The sequence below is a fragment of the Sorex fumeus genome, unplaced genomic scaffold (genome assembly GCF_029834395.1).
Source record: "Sorex fumeus unplaced genomic scaffold, SorFum_2.1 ptg000063l, whole genome shotgun sequence".
Classification (NCBI taxonomy): domain Eukaryota; kingdom Metazoa; phylum Chordata; class Mammalia; order Eulipotyphla; family Soricidae; genus Sorex; species Sorex fumeus.
Genome location: NW_026606120.1, coordinates 23,954,786 through 23,976,626, shown reverse-complemented (window position 1 = coordinate 23,976,626; position 21,841 = coordinate 23,954,786). Strand labels below are relative to the sequence as shown.

The 21,841-nt window shown below is 40.0% G+C and overlaps 1 protein-coding gene across 1 annotated transcript in view; it reads right to left on the bottom strand.

Moving 5' to 3' along the window:
- Positions 1-15,698: 15,698 nt before the first annotated feature.
- LOC130034950 (protein SET-like) overlaps positions 15,699-21,841 on the bottom strand; it is a 65,853-nt gene continuing 59,710 nt past the window's right edge. Inside the window, exon 5 of the mRNA XM_056126454.1 lies at positions 15,699-16,804. Coding sequence (XP_055982429.1) covers positions 15,781-16,804 — 1,024 coding nt within the window. The 3' untranslated portion in view covers positions 15,699-15,780. The remainder of the gene's footprint in view (positions 16,805-21,841) is intronic.

Sequence of the window (21,841 nt, the reverse complement as noted above, 5' to 3'; positions counted from 1 at the left end):
ATTTTAATATTACAGATTTGTTGTCTAATTGATTTTAACTCTAGAATTGTATCCAGCTGTAACTTTTGGCTACATTAAATATTTTTTAATCATTTAAAAGAGAAAACCTACTATGCCTCTGTTATTGAAACACAATAAGAACTTCTAAAGGCCATGTCTCAATGACAACAAATCATTTATATGTTTATACAACATAAATATGCATGTGTATGTATGTATATATATCATGAGGGAATTACAAAAACATTGTTAAAATTCTCTTTAAATTTTAATTATTTTTATGAAGTAGTACACAATATTTGATTACGTTTAATATTCAAACCCTGGAGCGATAGCACAGCGGGTAGGGAGTCTGCCTTGCACGCAGCCAACATGGCCGACCCGAGTTCGATTCCTCCGCCCCTCTCGGAGAGCCCGGCAAGCTACCGAGAGTATTCGATATGCCAGACACAGTAACAGCAAAGTCTCCAATGGAGACGTTACTGGGCCCGCTCGAGCAAATCGATGATCAACGGGAGGGCCTTTACTTTACTTTACTTACTTTTAATATTCAAACACCAATTCCACCAGCATTCTACCTCCCCATCACCATATTTTGGAGGTCTCAATCATGAACTCCAAACCCTGCCCCAAAGCATAACCAAAATAATTTATTTTATATTGTTTGTTATTAATAAAGGCTAGAGCAATAGCACAGCGGTAGGGCATTTGCTTTGCATGTAGCCAACATGGCCGACCCGAGTTCGATTCCTCCACCCCTCTCGGAGAGCCCGGCAAGCTACCAAGAGTATCGCGCCCGCATGGCAGAGCCTGGCAAGCTACCCGTGAGGTATTCGATATGCCAAAAACAGTAACAAGTGTCACAATGGAGATGTTACTGGGACTGCTCGAGAAAATTGATGAAAAATGGGGTGACAGTGACAGTTACAGTTACAGTTACAGTTAATAAACTGCTGAAAACTTTGCTACATCTACGCAATGGAGTACTATGTAGCAGTTAGAAAAGATGAAGTCATGAAATTTACATACAAGTGGTACTACATGGAAAGTATCATGTTAAGCGAAATGAGTCAGAAAGAGAGGGACAGATATAGAAAGATTGCATTCATCTGGGGAACATAAAGTAACAAAATAGGAGACAAATACCCAAAAATAGCCGAGATAAGTACCAGGAGGTTTCCTCCATGGCTTGAAGGCCAGCCACACATGCTAGGGGAAAAGGCAGATCAGATAGAGAAGGGAGCACCAAATAAAGGATGTTAGGAGGATCTGCCCAAGATGGGAGAAGCATGCTGAAAGTAGACTATAGACCAAACATGATTGCCACTCAATGCCTCTTTTGCAAACCACAGCAGCCAAAAGGAGAGAGAGAACAAAAGGGAATGGCCTGCCACAGAGGCAAGGTGGGATGGGGGGGATGGGGGGGGTGGGAGGGATACTGGGATCCATGGTGGTGGAAAATGGGCACTGGTGGAGGAATGGGTAGTTGATCATTGTATAATTGAAACCCAAGCACAAAATTTGTAAGTCTAAAACTGTACCTCATGGTGTTTCACTAATAAAAATTTTGAAAAAAAAAGATTTTAGCCAAACTCTGTTGCCTGCAAGAAACACATCTGAATAGTCAGAGCAAACACAGACTCAAAGTCAAAGACTGGGAAACAATTCTACAAGGAAACAACCCCCTCAAAAAAAGCCAAGATGGATATACTAGTATCAAACACATAGACTTCAGGCTGAAGAAGGTTATAAGAGAGAGTGAAGGTCATTCCTTAATGATCAAGGTATCAGTACGTCAGAAGAACTCACACTGTTAAATATATATATATATATATATATATATATATATATATATATGCAACTTATGAGGGACCAGCAAAATACCTAAAATAACTACTAACAGACTGAAAGATAGGCGTTGATAGCAACACAATAACTGTTGAAGATTTCAACACTGATTTGTCACCACTTGATAGATCAACCAGATTAAAGTTCAGCAAGGAAATACTTTATCTGAGAGAAGAAATGAAGAGGTGTGTGTGTGTGTGTGTGTGTGTGTGTATGTTTATGATTTTTTTATGCCCCCAAAGCTGCATAAACATTCTTTTCCAGGGCACATTGGACATTGTTCAAGATAGACCACATGCTGGGCCAAAAAATTTACCTCCAAAAAATTAGAGGATAGAAATAAATAGTATCAATTAACTGTTCATACAATGACGCACTGAAAACAGAAGTGAATTACACAGAAATAGAGAATCTAATCAAACACCTGGAAATCAAACAGCTCACTGCCGAACAACTAGTAGGCTAGAGATGAAATAAAAGTGAAAATTGAGAGACGCCTGGAAACAAAGGAGAATGAAGACACGAGCTACCAGAACTTGTGGGACACACAAAAGCATTGTTGATGAAAGTTTATAGCTTGGCAAGCATTCATCATGAAGGAAGGGACAACATTAATAACTTAACTTCACAGCTTAAGATCTTGGAAAATCACCAAGAAAAGAAGCCCAAACCACCCTGGAGAAGAAAATAATAAAACACAGAGCAGAAATCATTGGGCTGGAATCCCAGAAAACAATCCAAAATATCAATTAAACCACGGGCTATTTCATTAAGAAAATAAACAAGTCCAATAAACCACTAGCAAGACTCAAAAAAGAATCAGAGAGAACCCTAATAAACTGAATCAGAACTAAGAAGTGGGGACATCACAACAAAAACTACAGAAATCCACAGTATATTCAGATATTTTTTGAGAGTCATTAAACCATGAAACCAGAGAACCTTGAAAATGGATAAATTCCTGTATTCCTAGAAGAAATAGATAAATTGCAATAATTCCTATTACCTCCCAAGGATGGGCTGGAGCGATAGCACAGCGGGTAGGGCGTTCGTCTTACAAGCGGCCAACATGGCCAACCCGAGTTCGATTCCTCCGCCCCTCTCGGAGAGCCCGGCAAGCTACCGAGAGTATTCGATATGCCAAACACAGTAACAACAAAGTCTCCAATCGAGACGTTACTGGGCCCGCTCGAGCAAATCAACGATCAACGGGAGGGCCTTTACCTTTACCTTTTACCTCCCAAGGATGAACCAAGAAGATTTGGAATACCTGAACAGACGCATCTCACCATCGAGGAACTTGACATGATACTCAAGTCTTTCCAAAAACAAAAGCTCAGACCCAGGTGGATTCATCAGTGAATTTCCTTTAAACCTTTAAAAGGACAGGGCTAGAGCAATTGCACAGCGGGTAGTATGCTTGCCTTGCACACAGGCGACCTGGGCCAACCCCGGTTCGATTCCTCTCCCCAGCAAGCTACTGAGAGTATCGCATGTCAAAGAGTGACAAGCTACCCGTGACGTATTTGATATGCCAAAAACAGTAACAAGTCTCACAATAGAGACGTTACTGGTGATGTTACTGCAGCAAATCAATGAACAATGGGAGTGCAGTGTTACTGCCAATACTTTTCAATCTTTTCTTGGAAAAGATTGGAAACTGAAGAAATAGAAACACTCCTAAACATTGCTATGAGGCAAATATTACCCAAAGACACCACAAAAATAAATAAATAAATAAATACAATGCATATATATATATATATATATATATATATATACATACATATATATATCCTGTGCTGGAGCGATAGCACAGCAGGTAAGGCGTTTGCCTTGCAAGCGTCCAATATGGCCGACCCGAGTTCGATTCCTCTGCCCCTCTCGGAGAGCCCGGCAAGCTACTGAGAGTATCACACCTGCACGGCAAAGCCTGGCAAGCTACCCATGACGTATTCAGTATGTCAAACACAGTAACAACAAGTCTCACGATAGAGATGTTACTGGGCCCACTTGAGCAAATTGATGAATAACGGGAAGATCACGACCATATATATCCCGATATTTATCAGCTGCAATGATCTTCAACAGAATACTACAAATAAATCCAACAACTCATCAGAAAAATCATATACCATGACCAAGTAGGATTCATCCTGGGGTTGCGAGGATAGTTTAACATTTAAAAGTCAAGCAAGGGACTGGAGCAATAGCTCAGCAGGTAGGGTGTTTGTCTTGCACGTGACCAATCCGGGTTTGATTCCCAGCATTCCATATGGTCCCCTGAGCACCGCCAGGAGTAATTCCTGAGTGCAAAGCCAGAAGTAACCCCTGTGTATCACCGGGTGTGATCCAAAAAGCCAAAAAAAAAGTCAATCAACATAATAAACCATATCAATAAAAGAAAAATTAAAACTAGGTAATCATAGCAATAGATGTAGACAAGCATTTGACAAGATCCAGCACACCTTCATGGTAAAACTTTCAACAAAATGGGAATTGACTTGCCTCAATATAGTCAAATCATCTACCTCAATCCCACAGCAAGCATTATTCACAATAGGAAAAAACTAATGGCTTTCTCCCTAAGATCAGACACAAAACAAGGTTTCCAGCTCTCACATGTCCTATTCAACTTAATACTGGAAGTACTTGCCACAGCCATTAGTCAAGAAAAATATATAAAGAGCATACAGATAGGAAAGAAAAACATCAAGCTTTCACTATTTGCAGATGACATGATACTATACTTAAAAAATCCCCCCAAAATACAAAAAATCTATAAACAATAGATTTGTATAGTAAAATGACAGGTTACAAAATCAATGCCCCAAAGTCTGTGGCTTTCCAATGTACAAATAATGAAAGAGGAGAGAAAGATAATTGGAAAACTATCCCATTCACAATACAATTGTGCCTCAGAAAATTAAGTACCTAGAAGTCAATTTCACTAAATTGAAGATCTCTGCAAAGAAATCTACAGAACACTACTTCCAGAAATAAAAGACGATATGAGAAAACGAAAACACATCCCTTGCTCATGGATTGGGAGGATTAACATTGTCAAAATGGCAATACTCCCCAAATACTCCCCAAAGCATTATACAGATTCAGTGCAATCCCTAAAAGGATATATATGATATTTTTTCAAAGAAAAGATCAAATACTCTTGAAACCCATATGGAACAGTAAACCCCCATGAATAGCTAAAGCAATCCTTGGGGGAAAAAAGAATATAGGAGACATCACCATTCCAACTTTAAACTGCACTACAAAAGCAGTAATAATTAAAGCACAGCCTGGTTTAAATAATATAATAAAGACAGAACCAGAGACCAATGGAACAGAGTGTATATCCTGACATGGATCCTCAAATATATGATTACCTAATCTTTGAAAAAGAAGCAAGAAATATAAAATGAAGCAAGGAAAAACCTCTTCAACAAGTGGTACAGGGAAAACTGGGCACTACATCCAAAATTTCAAACTCAGACCTCTTTATAATGCCAGGCACAAAAGTCAGAGCAAAATAAATTAAAGACTTCAATATCAGACCTGAATACATAAGGTTCAATCCATAAGGAGGAAAACATAGTTAGAACTCTCAATGCCACTGAAGCTCAAGACATATTCAAATATGAAACGCCACTGACCAAGCAAGTGGAAGCAGAGATAAACAAATGCGATTACATTAAGCTAAGAAACTTCTGCATCTCAAAAGAAACAGCAACCAAGGTACAAAGACAGCCCACATATTGGGAAAAGTTATTTACTTAATGCTCATCTGATAAGGTGTTAATATCCAAGATATATAAGGCACTGGTAGTACTTTACAAGAAAATATCATCCAATCCCATCAAAAATGGAAGGAAGAAATGAACAGAAAATTCCTTGAAGAAGGAATTCATTATAACAAGATGTTGGCTTACCCACCATACTGATCAAATACTGTGAACTACTTTATAAAATAAAAAAATTAAAAAATATATATAAATAAATTTAGTCATCAGTTCCACTTATAATTTAAGAAAAATCAAGATATATTTTGGTATCCTTATAGCTATATCTTGTTAAAAATAAATCTCAACATTAATTTACTGTTTAATTATAGAAAAGCTATACATGGAGTCATTATGCATGGAAAAAGGTATATTGATCGCTGTGTACAAGAAACAGTAAGTGAAATGAAGACAAATTACTAAGAATGAGGAAATAAGAAACATATATATATGTTTATATATAAATATATAAACATATAAATGTTTATATATGTTTATATATTACATATATGTATATATAACGATATATATAAAACACATATATAAATCATAAACATACAAATCATAAACATACAAATGATAAACATACTAATATTAGCACACAAAACGTCTGAAAGCATGAAGAGAAACAAACCAATAATACATAGCATTCATCTATAGATTTATGGGGGGAAATGAGGACATGAAGCTTTTATGTTTAGTTTTACATTCCTCTTATCTTTTTTTATTTCTTCAATTAAAAAACACTGTGATTTACAAGTCATTTATAGTTGTTTTAGACATACAATACTGCAGCACTGATTCCACTGCCAGCGTCAACTTCCTTTGTTGTCTCTCATATTCCTGTCCCCTTCAGGGTCCCCTCTTAACAGGCACCTTTCTAAGTTCAGTTGTTAAAGTTTGGGTCTCTTGATATCAGCGTTGTTATCTCTGTGACTTGGATATTGAATTCTGTCAACCCTTGATGTCACTTTTGTACCTGAATTCCCTAACCTGGCCCCTGCTGCTTCTCATGTGTTTTTTCTCCCTTCCCACTACTCCCCTCTTTATTTCCTTCTCCTCATTATACTCTGGGGCCAAGGTTTATCTGGGCATCCCCCCTTAAAACATTAAATTCATAATCCAGTTATTCTATAATACCATATAAGTTATATCATCCTGTGTTTATCATTCTTCTTCTGGCTTACTACATTCAACATGATGTCTTCCAGTCCCATCCATATTTCCACAAATTACATGATTTCATTTTTCCTTATAGCTGTGTAGTAGTCCTAGTGTATATACAATACATCTTCATGATCCACTTATCTATCACTGGACATCTATGTTGATTCCAAATTTTAGCTATTGAACTGAGTGTCTCAATGAACAATTTTTGTTTTTTTGAATAAATGTTTTTCTGTCCTGGAGATAGATACCCAAAAGTGGAGTTGCTGGGCCATATGGGAGCTCATTTCTGATTTTACGAGTCCTCTCCATACTGTTTTCCATAGAGGTGGATCAGACAATATTTCCACAAGCAGTGGATGAGGGTTCCTTTATCACCCCATAACCACCAGCAGAAATTATTCCCAATATTTTTGATATGTGCCATTCTCACTGAGTAAGATGATATCTCATTGTTGCCTTGATTTGGACTTCCCCAATAATAAGTGATAATGAGCATTTTGCCATATGCCTGTTGGCCTTCCATTGGTCCTACTCATCATTAAGACCTGATGTGGGGAATGTTACTGGAGTGTGGGTCTCACAAAAATGCCAGGGAGACTGACACATATCTCGTTCTAGAGCTCTGGTCCCAGCTAGAGCATTCTGATGGCCTTGGCCAAGGCAAGCAGGATAGTGGCATGAACAGCAACCAGTGGGGCCCTTGTTCAGCCCCAGGCCATATGCCCAGGGCAGAAGGAACAGCCCAGCCCCTGCATCCCTTTGTTCTCAGCAACCCGACCAATGACATGACTTGGGACAGCAAGTATTATCAGTCGTCATACTGGAGTCTGACCAGGGCGGTGGCTTCTGAAATGGCAGGAGACCCTAATGCAATGGCTGGTGTGGATCTGCTTCTGCCAGACTCCTCCTGGAGGAATGAATCCAAGGAAACCTCCATCGGCAATGAAAAGCTCTTTCCAGGGATCGGACCTTCATGCCCCTACCAGTTTGGTGATAGGGATTCAAAACCCAATTCAGAACGCCCATGCCTCACCTCAGACACCACTGCAGAGCCCCATTCTCCCTGCAGGCCCCTCAGGCCTCTGCGGTACTACCCTCTGTCCCACCCTGCTACTCTGTTGAGCTCCAGCACTGAGACCCTCTCCACTAGACTGGCCATACATGCTCATTCCCTAGAGAGAGATGGTAAACATTGCAAAGATCTCTCCTTTGTTGTGTTTGTGTGGCTGTGTTGGGTGGGAATGTCTGTGTGTCTGCATGTACAGAGGCCAATGATCACTAAGGGAAGTGCGGTTGTCAGAGATCTCGGAGCTCATCTTCTGTCAGGCAAAAACTTCAGAGCATGAGCTGGCGCCACACAACTGGTAAGAACAGAGGAGACATCTGAGTTCTGCAATTCCCAGACAACCATCTTTTGTCTTTCTCTTTGCCCTACCACATTACCTTCCTCTGCCTCCAAAGTGTGCTGCCTGCCTCATAATTCCTAGTGAGAAGTTTGGAGACAGGTATTCATCTAAAAACGAGTGCTGAGCCTCCAGGCTTAGCCATGGAAAACACCAGATCACTTGAAATCATCCACCCCCTAAACGCTTGTATTCCTGGTACGATCTCCAGGTGGCACTGTTTCCTTTTTCACACTGAAAGTGCATACTCTTGCTTCCTTTGTAATTTATTCCTCATTAAACCTTGGAGGTAAAGTTGAGTTTATTAATGAGTCTTCACTCAGAGTTAAGGAAATAACTATGTCTACAACTCAGACACAGTTCATGCTTGTTCTTTTTCAGTTTCCAAAACTGGACAAAGGCTTTGTGGGGCCTGGGAGTCACTGAACTAGAAACAAGTGGTAACATCTGTCTCCTACTCCACCCCTAACCCCCAGAGGAGAGAAGACAAGTTAGGGTAAAGGAATCTGGAGGGATCTATTCCAAGTATGGGATGTGCTGGGAACTAAGAGACAGAAAAGTAAATTCACTATTTCAGCCCTCACTGCCAGGTGTGCCCTCCAACCAAAGAAAAAGACCAAAAAACAAGCCTCACAAACATCAATAACTTATACCAAACTATGCCAATGAATTTCTTCATCTCGATGGTCTCAATTAATGTCAACAGTCAAAACTTATCAATCAAATGCAAAGAGGAGCCAGATATATCATAAAATTGAATCAAAATTTCTGCTTCCTACAAGAGACATATTGTGATAAAAGGTAAACATCTAAATCTGGAAAACAATCTTAAAGACAAACAATTCCTGAAATATATGGTGTGGTCTTACTTGAATTAGACAGCATAGACTTCAGATTAAAAATATGCTATCTGGGACAGGAATAACCATGCAAAGTGGTCAGAGAGATTTGAAGGTCTAAAAGGCAGTTGATCTCACATATGACCAAACTCAACTCAACCCCTGAACCACATATTGTTCCTTGAGTACAACCAGGAGTGACCTCTAAGCATAGATCTAGAAGTAAGCACTGAGGACTTTTGGGTGAGATCCAAAACAAAAAGATTATATACAACAATGCATTATACACTGAAGAGGGATTTATCTAGGGATGCAAGGATGGTTTAGTATGTGCAAATGAATTAATCTAATTCAGCACTTTAAAAAAAGGAAAGAGAAATACTATATAATCATTTTTATAGAAATGTATAGAAAAATATTTGACTAATTTTCTTTTTTTTAATTGTATCACCATGACACAAAGAGTTACAAAACTGTTCATGAGTGGGCTTCAGTTATAGAGTGTTTCAACACCTATGCCTCCACCAGTGTACATTTTCCACCACCAGTGCCCCTAGTTTCCCTCCTGCTACCCTTTCCCTAGTTTGGCTCTCTCTGGCTCTCTAGCAGGCACTTTTCTTCTCTCTCTCTCTCTCTCTCTCTCTGTCTCTCTCTCTCTCTGTCTCTCTCTCTCTCTCTCTCTCTCTCTCTCTCTCTCTCTCTCGTTTTGGGCATTATGGTTTGCAGTACAGATACTGAGAGGTTATCCTGTTTGTTCCTTTACCTATTTTCAGCACGCAATTCTTATCCAGAATGATCATTTCCAACTTTGTTTGTCATAGCGGTTCCTTCTCTATCCCAACTGCCTTCTCCCCGAGCACTTGTGGCTGGCTTCCAACCGTGAACCAATCCTCCTGGTTCCCTGGTTCTTCTTTCTGTTGTCCTTGCATAGTGGTCTCGTACTATGTTTCTTATATCCCACAGGAGTGCAACCGTTCTATGTCTATCCCTCTCCTTCTGACCCATTTCACTCAGCATGATATTGTCCATGTCCATCCATTTATAAGAAAATTTCATGATTTTATTTTTTCTAACAGCTGCATATTATTCCATTGTGTAGATATACCATGGTTCCTTTAATCAATCATCTGTTCTCAGAAATATGGAGTGTTTCCAGATTCTGGCTATTGTGAGTAGTGCAGCATTGAACATAGAAGTACAGATAGCACATCTGCTGTGTTTTGGTGCTCCTGGAGAGTATTCCCAGAAATGATATTGCTGGGTTGGATGGAGCTCAATTTTTAGCTTTTTGATGGATACCCGTATTGTTTTCCAAAATGACAGAACTAGTCTGCATTCCCACCAATGATGAAGAGTTCCTTCAATTTTGTTAAAGTGTATTATCTTCTTTTTTGATTCATGAATAATATTTTATCATTTTTATTTATCTTTTTTGATTGAATCACCATGAGCTAGACTTACAAAGCTTTCATGTTTGAGTTTCAGTTATATAATTATCAAACACCCATCCCTCCACCAGTATACATTTTCCATCACCAATGACCAATGTTCTCGTATCCTTACCTCTCCCCCTGCCTCTATGGAAGACAGTCTCTCTCTCTCTCTCTCTCTCTCTCTCTCTCTCTCTCTCTCTCTCTCTCTCTCTCCTTTTGGGCATTATGGTTTGCAATAATGAAAGGCCATCATGTTTTGTCCTTATTTATTTTCAGCACACATCTCCCACCCAGAGAGATCCCTCCAACCACCATTTATTTAGGGATCCCTTCTCTGTCCCAGCTGCCTTCTCTCCCAGCTCATAAAGCAAGCTTTCAGCCATGGACAAATCTTCCTGACCCTGTCTCTACTGTCCTTGGGTGTTTGTCTCATATTGTGATATTTTATATTCCACAAATGAGTGCAGTCATTCTATGCCAGTCTCTCTCTTTCTGACTCATTTCACTTAGCATGATACTCTCCATGACCAACCACTTTTAAGCAGATTTCATGAATTCATCTTTTCTAACAGCTGCATAGTATTCCATTGTGTAGATGTACCAAAGTTTCTTTAACCAGTCATCTGTTCTCGGACACCCGAGTTGTTTTCAGTTTCTGGCTATTCAGGGATCCAAGTAGGGTTGGTCATGTGCAACAGAATCTTTGTATTTTTTCTCCAGCAGCCCACCCTTTTTCTTTTTCATGTTATTTCCTGCTTTCTTTCTTTGTAATTATTGGAATAGGCCCATAGACAGAATTTCATTGTGTGATTTCTAAACAGTGAGCACAGAAGATAGTGTGTGTGAAACCATCCTAATGAGGAGATTTTGTATAGTGAATACTCTTTCTCTGCCTCTTTATTTTTGGTTTGTGTTTGTCCCATATGCAGTGATGCTCAGGACTTGCTCCTGTCTCTATGCTCAGGGATCACTCCGGGTGGGGGTAAACACCTTGCCCACTGTATTACGGCTTTGGTCCCAATGACCTTATGTGCTCATCATTGCCAGATGTACTTGACTCTAAGTTTTTTCCCTCTGTCATTTTGTTCATTTGGCAAATAGAGAGAAAACAATCCTCCATTAGTATGAATTTACAGCTACAAAAAGCATGTTCTTCTTTGTACCTGTCAATGCGGACATACACATGGAAACTGCAACTTGTCATGCATTATTATTTTCTCTCATCTCAGGAAGATGGTTGGCACAGTGTTGAGTGATAGTAGCTGCACTGGAATTCAAAAGACACTCCAGATAGATTTGTGTCATTCCACTGCCATTTGAATACAGAAATAATTTCCCACATTTAGATTTTAGTGTCAAATTTCCTATATGAAACCAAGAGAAGAAAATAAGACTTCCACCTGCCCTGAAGAAACTTGTGTTCTCTCTTAGGTATGTCTTTCTTTCTCTCCTGTTTTCCCTTTACTTTTCTCTGTGGAAATTTTAATATAAAACTGTTTTGCTTCACACACAAAAATAAATTAATCAAGTTTTTTAGTAATTTTAAGATTTAATAGATTTTAATTTTATTAAATTTAATCATTATGGTTTTCACATGTTTACAAGTGTTAACATTTAAAGTTTGAGTGTGTACAGTTAATATAACTCCCCACCATCAAAGTTCCTCAAAGCCTCCACCAATGTCACTGTGTCACCTCCATCCTCTTTATCTCCCCCCAACTCTTCCCCTTGTTTCGTAGTACCAGTTTTGTAATAAGAGTTGTTATCATTTGATAGTAACATTTCATCGCTCTGTTTCTTTGTAGATCACAGTTGAGTGAGACCATCTGATATTTTATTCTCCCTCTGATTTATTTCACTTGATATTATGTTGTCCAGTTCCAGGCAAACGGAGGTGAACTAAAAGATTTCATTTTTTGTTATAGCTGCCTATTATTCCATTGTGTACACATACCACAAATTCTTTATCCATTCATCTTTAGGTTGTTTCAATAGTGCGGCTATTGCAGTTGGTGCTGTAATAAGATAGGTGTTCATATATCTTTCAAATTAAAGATTTGGTACTTAGAGGATAGATGTTGAAAAGTAAAATCACTAGGCCATATGGATATTTCATTCTTGTTTTTTAGAAAATTCTCCATACTATTTTTCATAGAGGCTGAACAGACAAAATTCCCTTGAATAGTAAATGAGGATTCCTTTTTCAGATGTCATAGACTTTAAACTGGTATTTTAAATGTACAGGGAATGTGTCTTAATTCCTCTGTTATGAGAATTTTAATGTAAAAATATTTTATAAAGGATGAAATATATATATATACACATATAGTTGTATACATATATACCATTGGAATGTTGGAGAAATCATGACATCAAAATTAATGAAAAGTATAAACCGGAGTCAGGTACATTAAGAGAATATAACAAGTGTATATCTTCCATTATTGACTGCTTGGTAGTCAATTTCATAACTTCCTAAATTGCTCTTTAAAAACTAGTATCATGACAAACTGTCCAACAAACACTGTCCTCCCATTGTTCATCGACTTGCTCGAGCGGGTCCAGTAACATCTTCATTTTTGAAACTTGCTGTTACTGTGTTTGTTTGGCATATTGAATACGTCACAGGGAGCTTGCCAGGCTTTGCTGTGAGGGCAAGATACTCTCTATAGCTTGCTGGGCTCTCTGAGAGGGGCAGAGGAATTGAACCCGGCTTGGCCGGGCTTGCTGCATGCAAGGCAAACACTCTACCACTGTGCTATTGCTCCAGTCCAGCATCATGACACAATGGTTTATTTTTTTACCTTTTTCCAAAATCCGTCCCTTCACCAGTGTACATTTCCCACCACCAAGAGCACCAGCTTACCTCCTGCCTCCGTGGCAGGTACTTTTCTTCTCTCTCTCTCTCTCTCTCTCTCTCTCTCTCTCTCTCTCTCTCTCTCTCTCTCTCTCTCTCTTTCTCTCTGTCTCTCTTTAGTGTGAGTCTTGCTAGTGGTTTCGCGGTCTTGTTTATTTTTTCAAAGAACCAGCTCTTGGTTTTATCGATCATTTTGATTGTGTTTTGGGATTCCAGCTTGTTAATTTCTGCTCTAAGTTTTGTTTTTTCTTTCTTCCTCCTGCCTGATTTGGGCTCCTTTTGTTGGTCTATTTTCTAAGATTTTAAGCTGTGTGGTTATTTAGGTGGGCCTTTCTTCCTTCCTGATGTATGCTTGCAGAGCTATAGACTTTCCTCTTAAAGGTGCTTTTGCGGTATCCCACAAGTTCTGCCATCTCATGTCCTCACTCTCATTTGCTTCCAGGAATCTTGTGATTTCCTCTCTAACCCACTGATTGCTCAATAGCCAGTTGTTTATTTACCAGGTATTTAATTTGATTCTCCATTTATGTGTGTTACTAACTTCTAATTTCTGTGCCTCATGGTCTGAAAAGAGAGTTGATACCATTTCTGTCCTCTTAATGTTTTAGAGGTGTGTTTTGTGTCCAAGCATGTAATCTATCTTGGAAACTGTTTCATGTTCATTGGAGAAGAATGTATATTCAGCTTTTGGGGGATGAAGGGCCCTAAATATCTACTGACTCCCTCTATCCCACTTCATCCTTTAAATCCAGTATTTCTTTGCTGGGTTTTAACCTCATTAATCTATCAAGGGGTGACAGGGCAGTACTGGTCTATAACTAATAATGTGTTGCTTCCAATGTCTTTCCTCAAGTCTATTAGTAGTTGTTTTAAGTATTTTGCTGGTCCCTCATTGGGCACATACACATTCAGGAGTGTAATTTCTTCCTGATATATGCATGCCTTGATTATTAATAAATGACATTCATTGTCTCTTGTAACCTTTTTCAGCCTAAAATGCATGTCGCAGGATACTAGTATGATCACCCTGGCTTTTTTGAGGAAGTTGTTTGTTTGAAGAACTACATTCCAGGCTTTCACTTTGAGTCTGTGTTTGCCTGAACTATTCAAATGTGTTTCTTGTAGACAGCAGAATTTTAGATTCAATTATTTAATCCATTTTGCCACCCTGTGTCTTATAATCAATACATTTACATCATTGATTATTGTGATGGGGTTTTGTGCTATCTTTCTTTTAGAGGGATTTTATGCTTATGGAGTTTGTCTTGCCTTACAGTTGTTACCCCTTGAGTTTTTCTTTTAAGATTGATTTTCAGCCTATGAAGTTCCTGAGCTATTGTTTAGCCGTGAATTTCTCTATCATTCTTTCAAATCTGAATAAGAATCTTAGTGAAGCCTTCATTTTGTTAAGTTTTTGAACTATATCGCACCACTGTCCTCAGGATTACAGGGTTTCATTCAATAGTTTCGCTGTAAATCTAAGGAATTACATGCTGTAAATCTTTGCATGTAATTCCTTTCTTTGATCTTGCTTCTTTCAGTATTGTATTTCTTTTTTTTTCTTTGTGTACACATTTAGTTTTATTGTAACAAAGCAACTTGTACACTTTTTAACGTTTAAAATTGAGCATCTTTTCTTTCCAGTGAAACAAAAAAAGAAATTTAAAAATAAAACAGGAACAAAATTACAATAGAGAATGTCAATTCCAAATAAGATCCTACAGGTTCTGCTGATTCTCCCATCGAGTGGCAGGGCTCAAGTCATCATTAGGAGAGAATTTTATTTTAAAAGTGTCACCTTAAACTGCAAGGATGTCCGTTAAACATCACAATTAAACATGCCAAAGGAGAAGCCATGTTGTCAAAATGCCCACTTAACCCACCCAAACATCTCAAACCCACCCTTTTGCTGACCTTCTATAACACCATTTTTTTTAAAGATTTTTTTTCTTTTTTTAAACAAGAGAAAGTAGACAGATACATGTTGGTAAACGCTAACTGTCCATATTCACATAGAGACACAGTGTCATCTCTGAGTCCAATATACAGAGAAAGGAGAAAAAAAGCTAGAATTCTATGCACTACTACACAGGGGCCTGGCCCTCCAGCTTCAGCAGAGCTAAGGGTGCAGAAGGTCTTTCTTTTTTCCCCGCAGCGCACGGTGGTGTAGATTCCATCAAGTCTGTGTTGAGACGAGAAGTGATAAAATTTAATTTGGAACAGAAACCAGTAGTCTTTCCCCACTGAATTCTGTTCAAGGTATTTCCCCGAATTAGGTAGAGAACCATGGTGTAAAGGAGAGAAAAAGAGACCTCAAAAAACAGGGCGACAGACTGAGCACAGGGAGTGGCGGGGCAGGGCTAGGGAAGGGGGAGAGAAAAGAAAAAAGACTGCATCTTGCTCCCAGGGACTGGAGAAAATTAAAAAAGATTGGAATCCGTCAGTGTTCCGTTAGTCATCTTCTCCTTCATCCTCCTCTCCTTCCTCTCCCTCGTCGTCATCTTCATCTTCTTCACCTTCATCTTCATCCCCTTCTTCATCTATATCTTCCAATCCTTCTTCCTCTTCATCATCGTCGTCATCTTCTTCTCCTTCCCCTTCTTCATCATCCATGTCAGGAACCAAGTAGTACTGCAATGGGTTTGGCCAAATGTCGTCTTTGATGACCTCGCCGAGCTCATCTGCACCAGCATCCGAATGGTGAGTGAACCAAGTGAAGAAGCTCTCGGGTTCCTCATGCTGTCTCTTCCTGCTGGCTTTATTCTGTGTTTGACTTGCGCGTTTCGTCAAATCCTTTCCAGATTTCCATTTGATTTCAGTGGCCTTTGAAGATGGATCACCACTCTCATTCAGATGAAATTCTTTGGAGAGAACTTTATTTTCAAAGTAAGGGTTTTCATCAAAATAAAAATCTATTCTGTAACCCGATTTAATATCTTCAAATTCTGTCACTTCAACTCTTGTCAAATAATGCAGCGCCTCTTCATCCTCCTCCCCAAGCAGCGCAGACACTTGTGGATGGTTGACAAATGTTGTTACCCAAAAGTTGGGGATTTGGGCGATCAATTCCGACCTCTTCTGAAAAAATGGTTGGCGGAGTATGTTATACTTCTGTTCTACTTTCAAAATCTCCTCACTGGCTTGCTCATTAAGTCTGTCTATTTCATTTTGTACTTCATCAATATGTTCAATCGCTTCCTGCTGCTCTTTTTCTGAGGTCTCGTCGGCCCCGTCGTGGTTGGAGTTGAGCTCCTGTTTACTGACTTTGGCCGCCGGCGCCGACGTGGTGCTGCTCCCGCGGGGGGCGGGCGGGGAGGCGCGAAGGGCAGGCGACGGGCGGCGGGGGGGGGCGGCGGCGGCGGCGGCTTCCCCTCTCGCCACACGCGCAGCTCCTCGCTCGCTCCGGCCGCCTCCTCCCGGGCTCGCTCGCTCGCTCGCTCGCTCCCCGGCGGCTGGCGCGCGCGGCCCTTGCGGCCTGGCGACGACGGCGGGGCTGGTGCGGCGCGGCGGCCGGGCCGGGCCCGGGCGGCGCGACGGCGGCGGGGGCGGCGAGCGGGCAGGCGGGCGGTGGGCGGCCGGGCTTCACTCACGCTCGTGCTCCAGCTGGCTGCTCGCTCTCCGAGCCGCCGCCTCCTCCGCCGCCGCCGCCTCCTCCGCCTCCTCCTCCGCCTCCACCTCCACCTCTTCTCTCAGTATTGTATTTCTATCTACGGTATTTGTCATTCTGATTACAATATGCCTTGGGGTCTTTTCTATTAGGACCTATTTTAGATGGTACTCTGTGGTCTTCTTGGATCAGGATGTCTGCATTCTCCAGCACTGGGAATGATGTCTTTACCTACTAATATCTCCTTGGGGTTGTCTCCCTGTCCCCCATGGTACTCTAATGATTCTTTTGTTGTTCCTCTTCAATTCATCCCAGAGTTCTCTGATCTAGATTGGAGTTATTTTGTGGATTTTCTCTATCTTTTGATGTTCCTTAGAGGTTTTCTGCATCTCATCCTCAAGTTCAGTGATTCTATCTCCAGCCGTTGTTACTCTCCTGCTAAGGGCACCCATTGAGTTTTTATTTCATCTACCAAATTTTTAATTAATGGATTTCTGTTTGCAATTTTCTTATTACTAGTCTAATTTCCTTCTGTATTTTATTGGCTGCCCATTCCACTGTATCTTTGAGCTCATTAAGCATTCTCACTAGTTTGTTTCTGAATTTTCTTCAGAGAGATTACCTATGTGAGTTTCAGGGCTCCTCTATTCATCCACTCCTCATTGTGTTTTTCTGCGCTGTTTACCTATGATGCCCACTGTACTCTGGAGGTTGATTCTTTCTAGCAGGCTATTAGCCTAATCCCCCTCACTGCCTGGGAAGGAGCTGGCGGGGTTTGGGGATGGTGGTATCTTCTTTCCCTGAATGAGATAGGGTGGGGGAAATTAACTGGCGGTCACAGGAGCAGTCACTCACCCCAACCTGTGGGAGGAGCAAGGCAACAGGGCAATAGAGTCTGTGTCCCAAACTGCATCCAGCTTTTGGGCCCCCAGGAAACAACACTTAGGTTTAGAGAGGAGAGCCTGGCAAGCTACCAAGAGTATCTCGCCCCTGCGGCAGAGCCTGGCAAGCCACCTCTGATGTATTCGATATGCCAAACACAGTAACAACAAAATCTCCAATGGAGACCTTACTGGGCCCACTGGAGCAAATCAATGAACAATGGAAGGGCCTTTACTTTACTTTCCTTTTTAGGTTGAAGAGATTGCCCAATCATCTCCCAGATCGATAAGCTATGAGATACCAGTGTAGATGAATATTTGTACATCTTTACTAGCAGTGCAGGCATCCCTCCCTTTCACATATTTTTTTCTTTAAAAAATTTATTAGTGTTTGGGGCTGGAGCAATAGCACAGCGGGGAGGGCATTTGCCTTGCACGCAGCCAACCCAGGCTCGATTCCCAGCATCCCATATGGTCCCCTGAGCACTGCCAGGGGTGGTTCCTGAGTGCAGAAGCAGGAGTATCCCCTGTGCATCGCAGGGTGTGACCCAAAAAGCAACAACAAAAAAATTATTAGTGAAGTTTATACCAGCTTGAATCAGCTTAAATCAGCTTAATCAGTGGCTGAATGAATAGCAATAATCCTACATTGAAAAAAATAATAAATTTTAATTTTTTAAAGTAATTCTACTCCTTAAATTTCTAGGAAAATGTTTTTAATTAAGTAGTTTATCAATGGAAGGCACTTTGCCTATATAAACTTTGTATTTTCTCTTACAGGGAAATTCCTACCTACAAAGTAAGCAGTGCTTCTGGGTTCAATTCTCTAAAAACTTCAAATATAACCTTCACTTTCACTTACAGCTAAAGTTCTGAGTAACAACAGAGTAAGGATTAACAGCACATATGGTTACTTAATAGAATAAAGTGAAATATTTTTATTTTTTATATTCTAATGTTTTCCCTGTTCATTTTTTATAAGCTGGTGCTTGTTATGATCACTTGTGGGTTTTATTCCAAAGGAATTTTGTTTCTCCCTCCCCCCTTTTTAATGAATCACTGTGAGATACACAATTACAAAACTGTTCATGATTGGGTTTCAGTCATACACACCCATTCCTTCACCAGTGTACATTTCCCACCAGCAATGTCTCAGTTTCCCTTCCATCACCTCCCCTAAATGATTATATTTCTTATTTAATTTTTATTTTCCAGTTCCCCACATAGTAAAACAAACTAATGTAAAAATTCTAAACTCCAGAGGATGAAAAAATAACATAATGTATTTTTGTATTTATTATTAGTGAAAAGTGTGGGAAAGTAAAATTGGCTCAGATGAATTTCATGTGTGCTTTCAGTGTAAAGAAAAGTGAATCAGAGCCAGAGAGATAGTACAGGGGTTAAGGTACTTGCCTTACATGTGACAGACTTGGTTAGACCCGCTGCTCTGAATGTATACTGCTGAGCGCTTTTGGGCGTGAACCCTAAGTACAGTCAGGAATAATGTTTGAGCACTACTGGATATGGCCCAAAGGAAAATGAACCAATAATCTAGTTGAACTATTTATTTCTTAACAAGCTATTTATTTATGTGTATAGTAGAGTAGCTATTTCCCTACTTAACTGCCCGAGGAGGTCAGCTAGAAACTCAAATGCTGAACAGTATGGTAGCTATAAACTGCTAAGGCTCTAAGTAAAAAAAAAATACCTATATTTAGGAAAATTTCAATACTGCCTTTTTAAAAGTTGCAAAGCAAAAACTTGATGTTGGAATAGTGTATGCTTGAAACCCTTTTATTAAGCATTTTGTAATTTAGAGCCTAAATAAAAATAGAAACAAGAGGGAGGTAAGAAAAATACGACATTGTTAATGAGAGTTTTCTTTGCCTTGGTGGTAATATAGTTTATTTATGCATTGTCCATAGTAAAAATAATTTTGTATATAATAAATAAAAATGTGATTTGCATGACACAAAAAGCTGCATGTAAACATAATGAAAGAGGCAAGATTATGAAATTGAGATTATGGCTCCTGACATGCCCTGTGATCAGACGTGCTGTGCCCTCACGCTTGGGCTCATGTTTCCTCAGAATGTGGCTAAGCAGGGGCAAGCTGTGACCCCAGACGGCATTTCCTGACAGAAGCACAGGAAGGGGATCAAGATAAGCCTTAGCAGATTGTGGAACGATGCCTCTGGAATAGTAAAGAATATGGGGGATTGACGATGTAGGACTTCTTAGAAACAGCTTCAACTAGCAAATGCTCTTGCTAGTCATTACTGAAAGAAACAAAAACATTTGGGGGCTGGAGAGATAGCACAGTGGATAAGATACTTGCCTTGCATGCAGGCCTACCAGGTTCTATCCTTGGCATCCCATATGGTCCCCCAAGCCCCATCAGGTATGATCCCTGAGTGCAGAGACAGAGGTAACCCCCGAGCACTGCTGGATGTGGACCCAAAAACCAAAGAAACAAACAAATAAATAAAAACATTTAAATATGAAAAAGGAAAAAACAAAATTAGTAAAGTCACAGATTACATTTCTTTCAGCTAAATTACCTCGGGAAAAATCATCCGGTAGTACTTATTTTTTTTTTTACCTATTTCATTAGATAGATAAACACAGTATACGGGGATATGGCCCCAAAATTTATGTTTTGTTTGTCTTTGCTCTTTTCTATGTTGAGAAATGTATAAAATGTCACACATGCCTCTTCCAGGAAATATTTCATGGCAGTATTGATGGCATCCCTGACTGCTATAAAACTTACTCCCTTTTGGCTAAACTGTGTGTGGTATCAAAGAATCCCTGTCAAAGCAGTTCTAATTGTAAAGAACATTGAAGGTATTGCATTTCTGGAATTTAAGTTATACTATAAAGCTATAAAAAACATACATTTGTGTGTGCATAACTGGAGTCAAGATGCACCCTCAAATGAGTAGAATAGAAATGAGATCCAAGAGATAAGTCCTCAGATCTATGTACAGCTAATGTATAATAAAAAAATTCGCCTATGTGGTCTCCCAAACTCTACCAGGAGTGATCCCTAAGTGCAGAGCCAGAATAAGCACTGAGCACCACCAGCTATAGTGCCAGATCAAAATTTACTAATAATAAACTTTGCAGCATACAGTGTTCTAACACCACACCTCCCACTTGTGCCATTGTCCCTCCACCAGTGTCTAAAGGACCCTTCCCACCATCTTGGCAAACTTAGTTCTCTAGAACTACTCCCAGGTTCTGTTACGTTGGCCGTTATTCACTTTAGCCTTTTGTTATTCTCTTTTATGTTTCTTTGTAATCCACACATGAGAAAAATGATTCTCTATCTGTCCCTTTCCTTCTGATTGACTTCAATCAGCATGACACCCTCTAGTTCCATCCAGCTAACAGAGAATCGCAGGACTTCATCCTATCTAGTATTCCATTGTGCATATGTACCGGTTCCTTTTCTCCTCCCCCAATTGATTTAAACACTGGTTTACAAAGTTGTTTATGATGCGTTTGTTATAGGCATTCAATATTCCAACCCCAATTCCACAATCACTGTGACATTCCCTCCACCATTGTCTCCATTTTCCTAACCATTCCTCAAAGCCTGCCCCTACAGCAGGTCCACAATATTTTATTTTATATTGCTTGCCACCACTAAATGGCTAATAAAATTATTAAAAAATGCTTCATTAAAATAAAATTTTTAAAAATTTCAAAAAAAAATCTGGCTATAGCACACGCTAGGGGAAATGGCAGCTCAGACAGAGAAGGGAGCACCAAATAAAGGGTGTTGGGAGGATCCTCTCAGGATGGGAGAAGCATGCTGAAAGTAGACTATAGACCAAACATGATTGCCACTCAATGCCTCTTTTGCAAACCACAACACCCAAAAGGAGAGAGAGAACAGAGGGGAATGCCCTGCCACAGAGACAGGGTGGGATGGGGGGGGGGGGGAAGGGAAGTGGGAGAGATACTGGGATCAGTGGTGTTGAAGAATGGGCACTGGTGGAGGGATGGGTACTCGAAC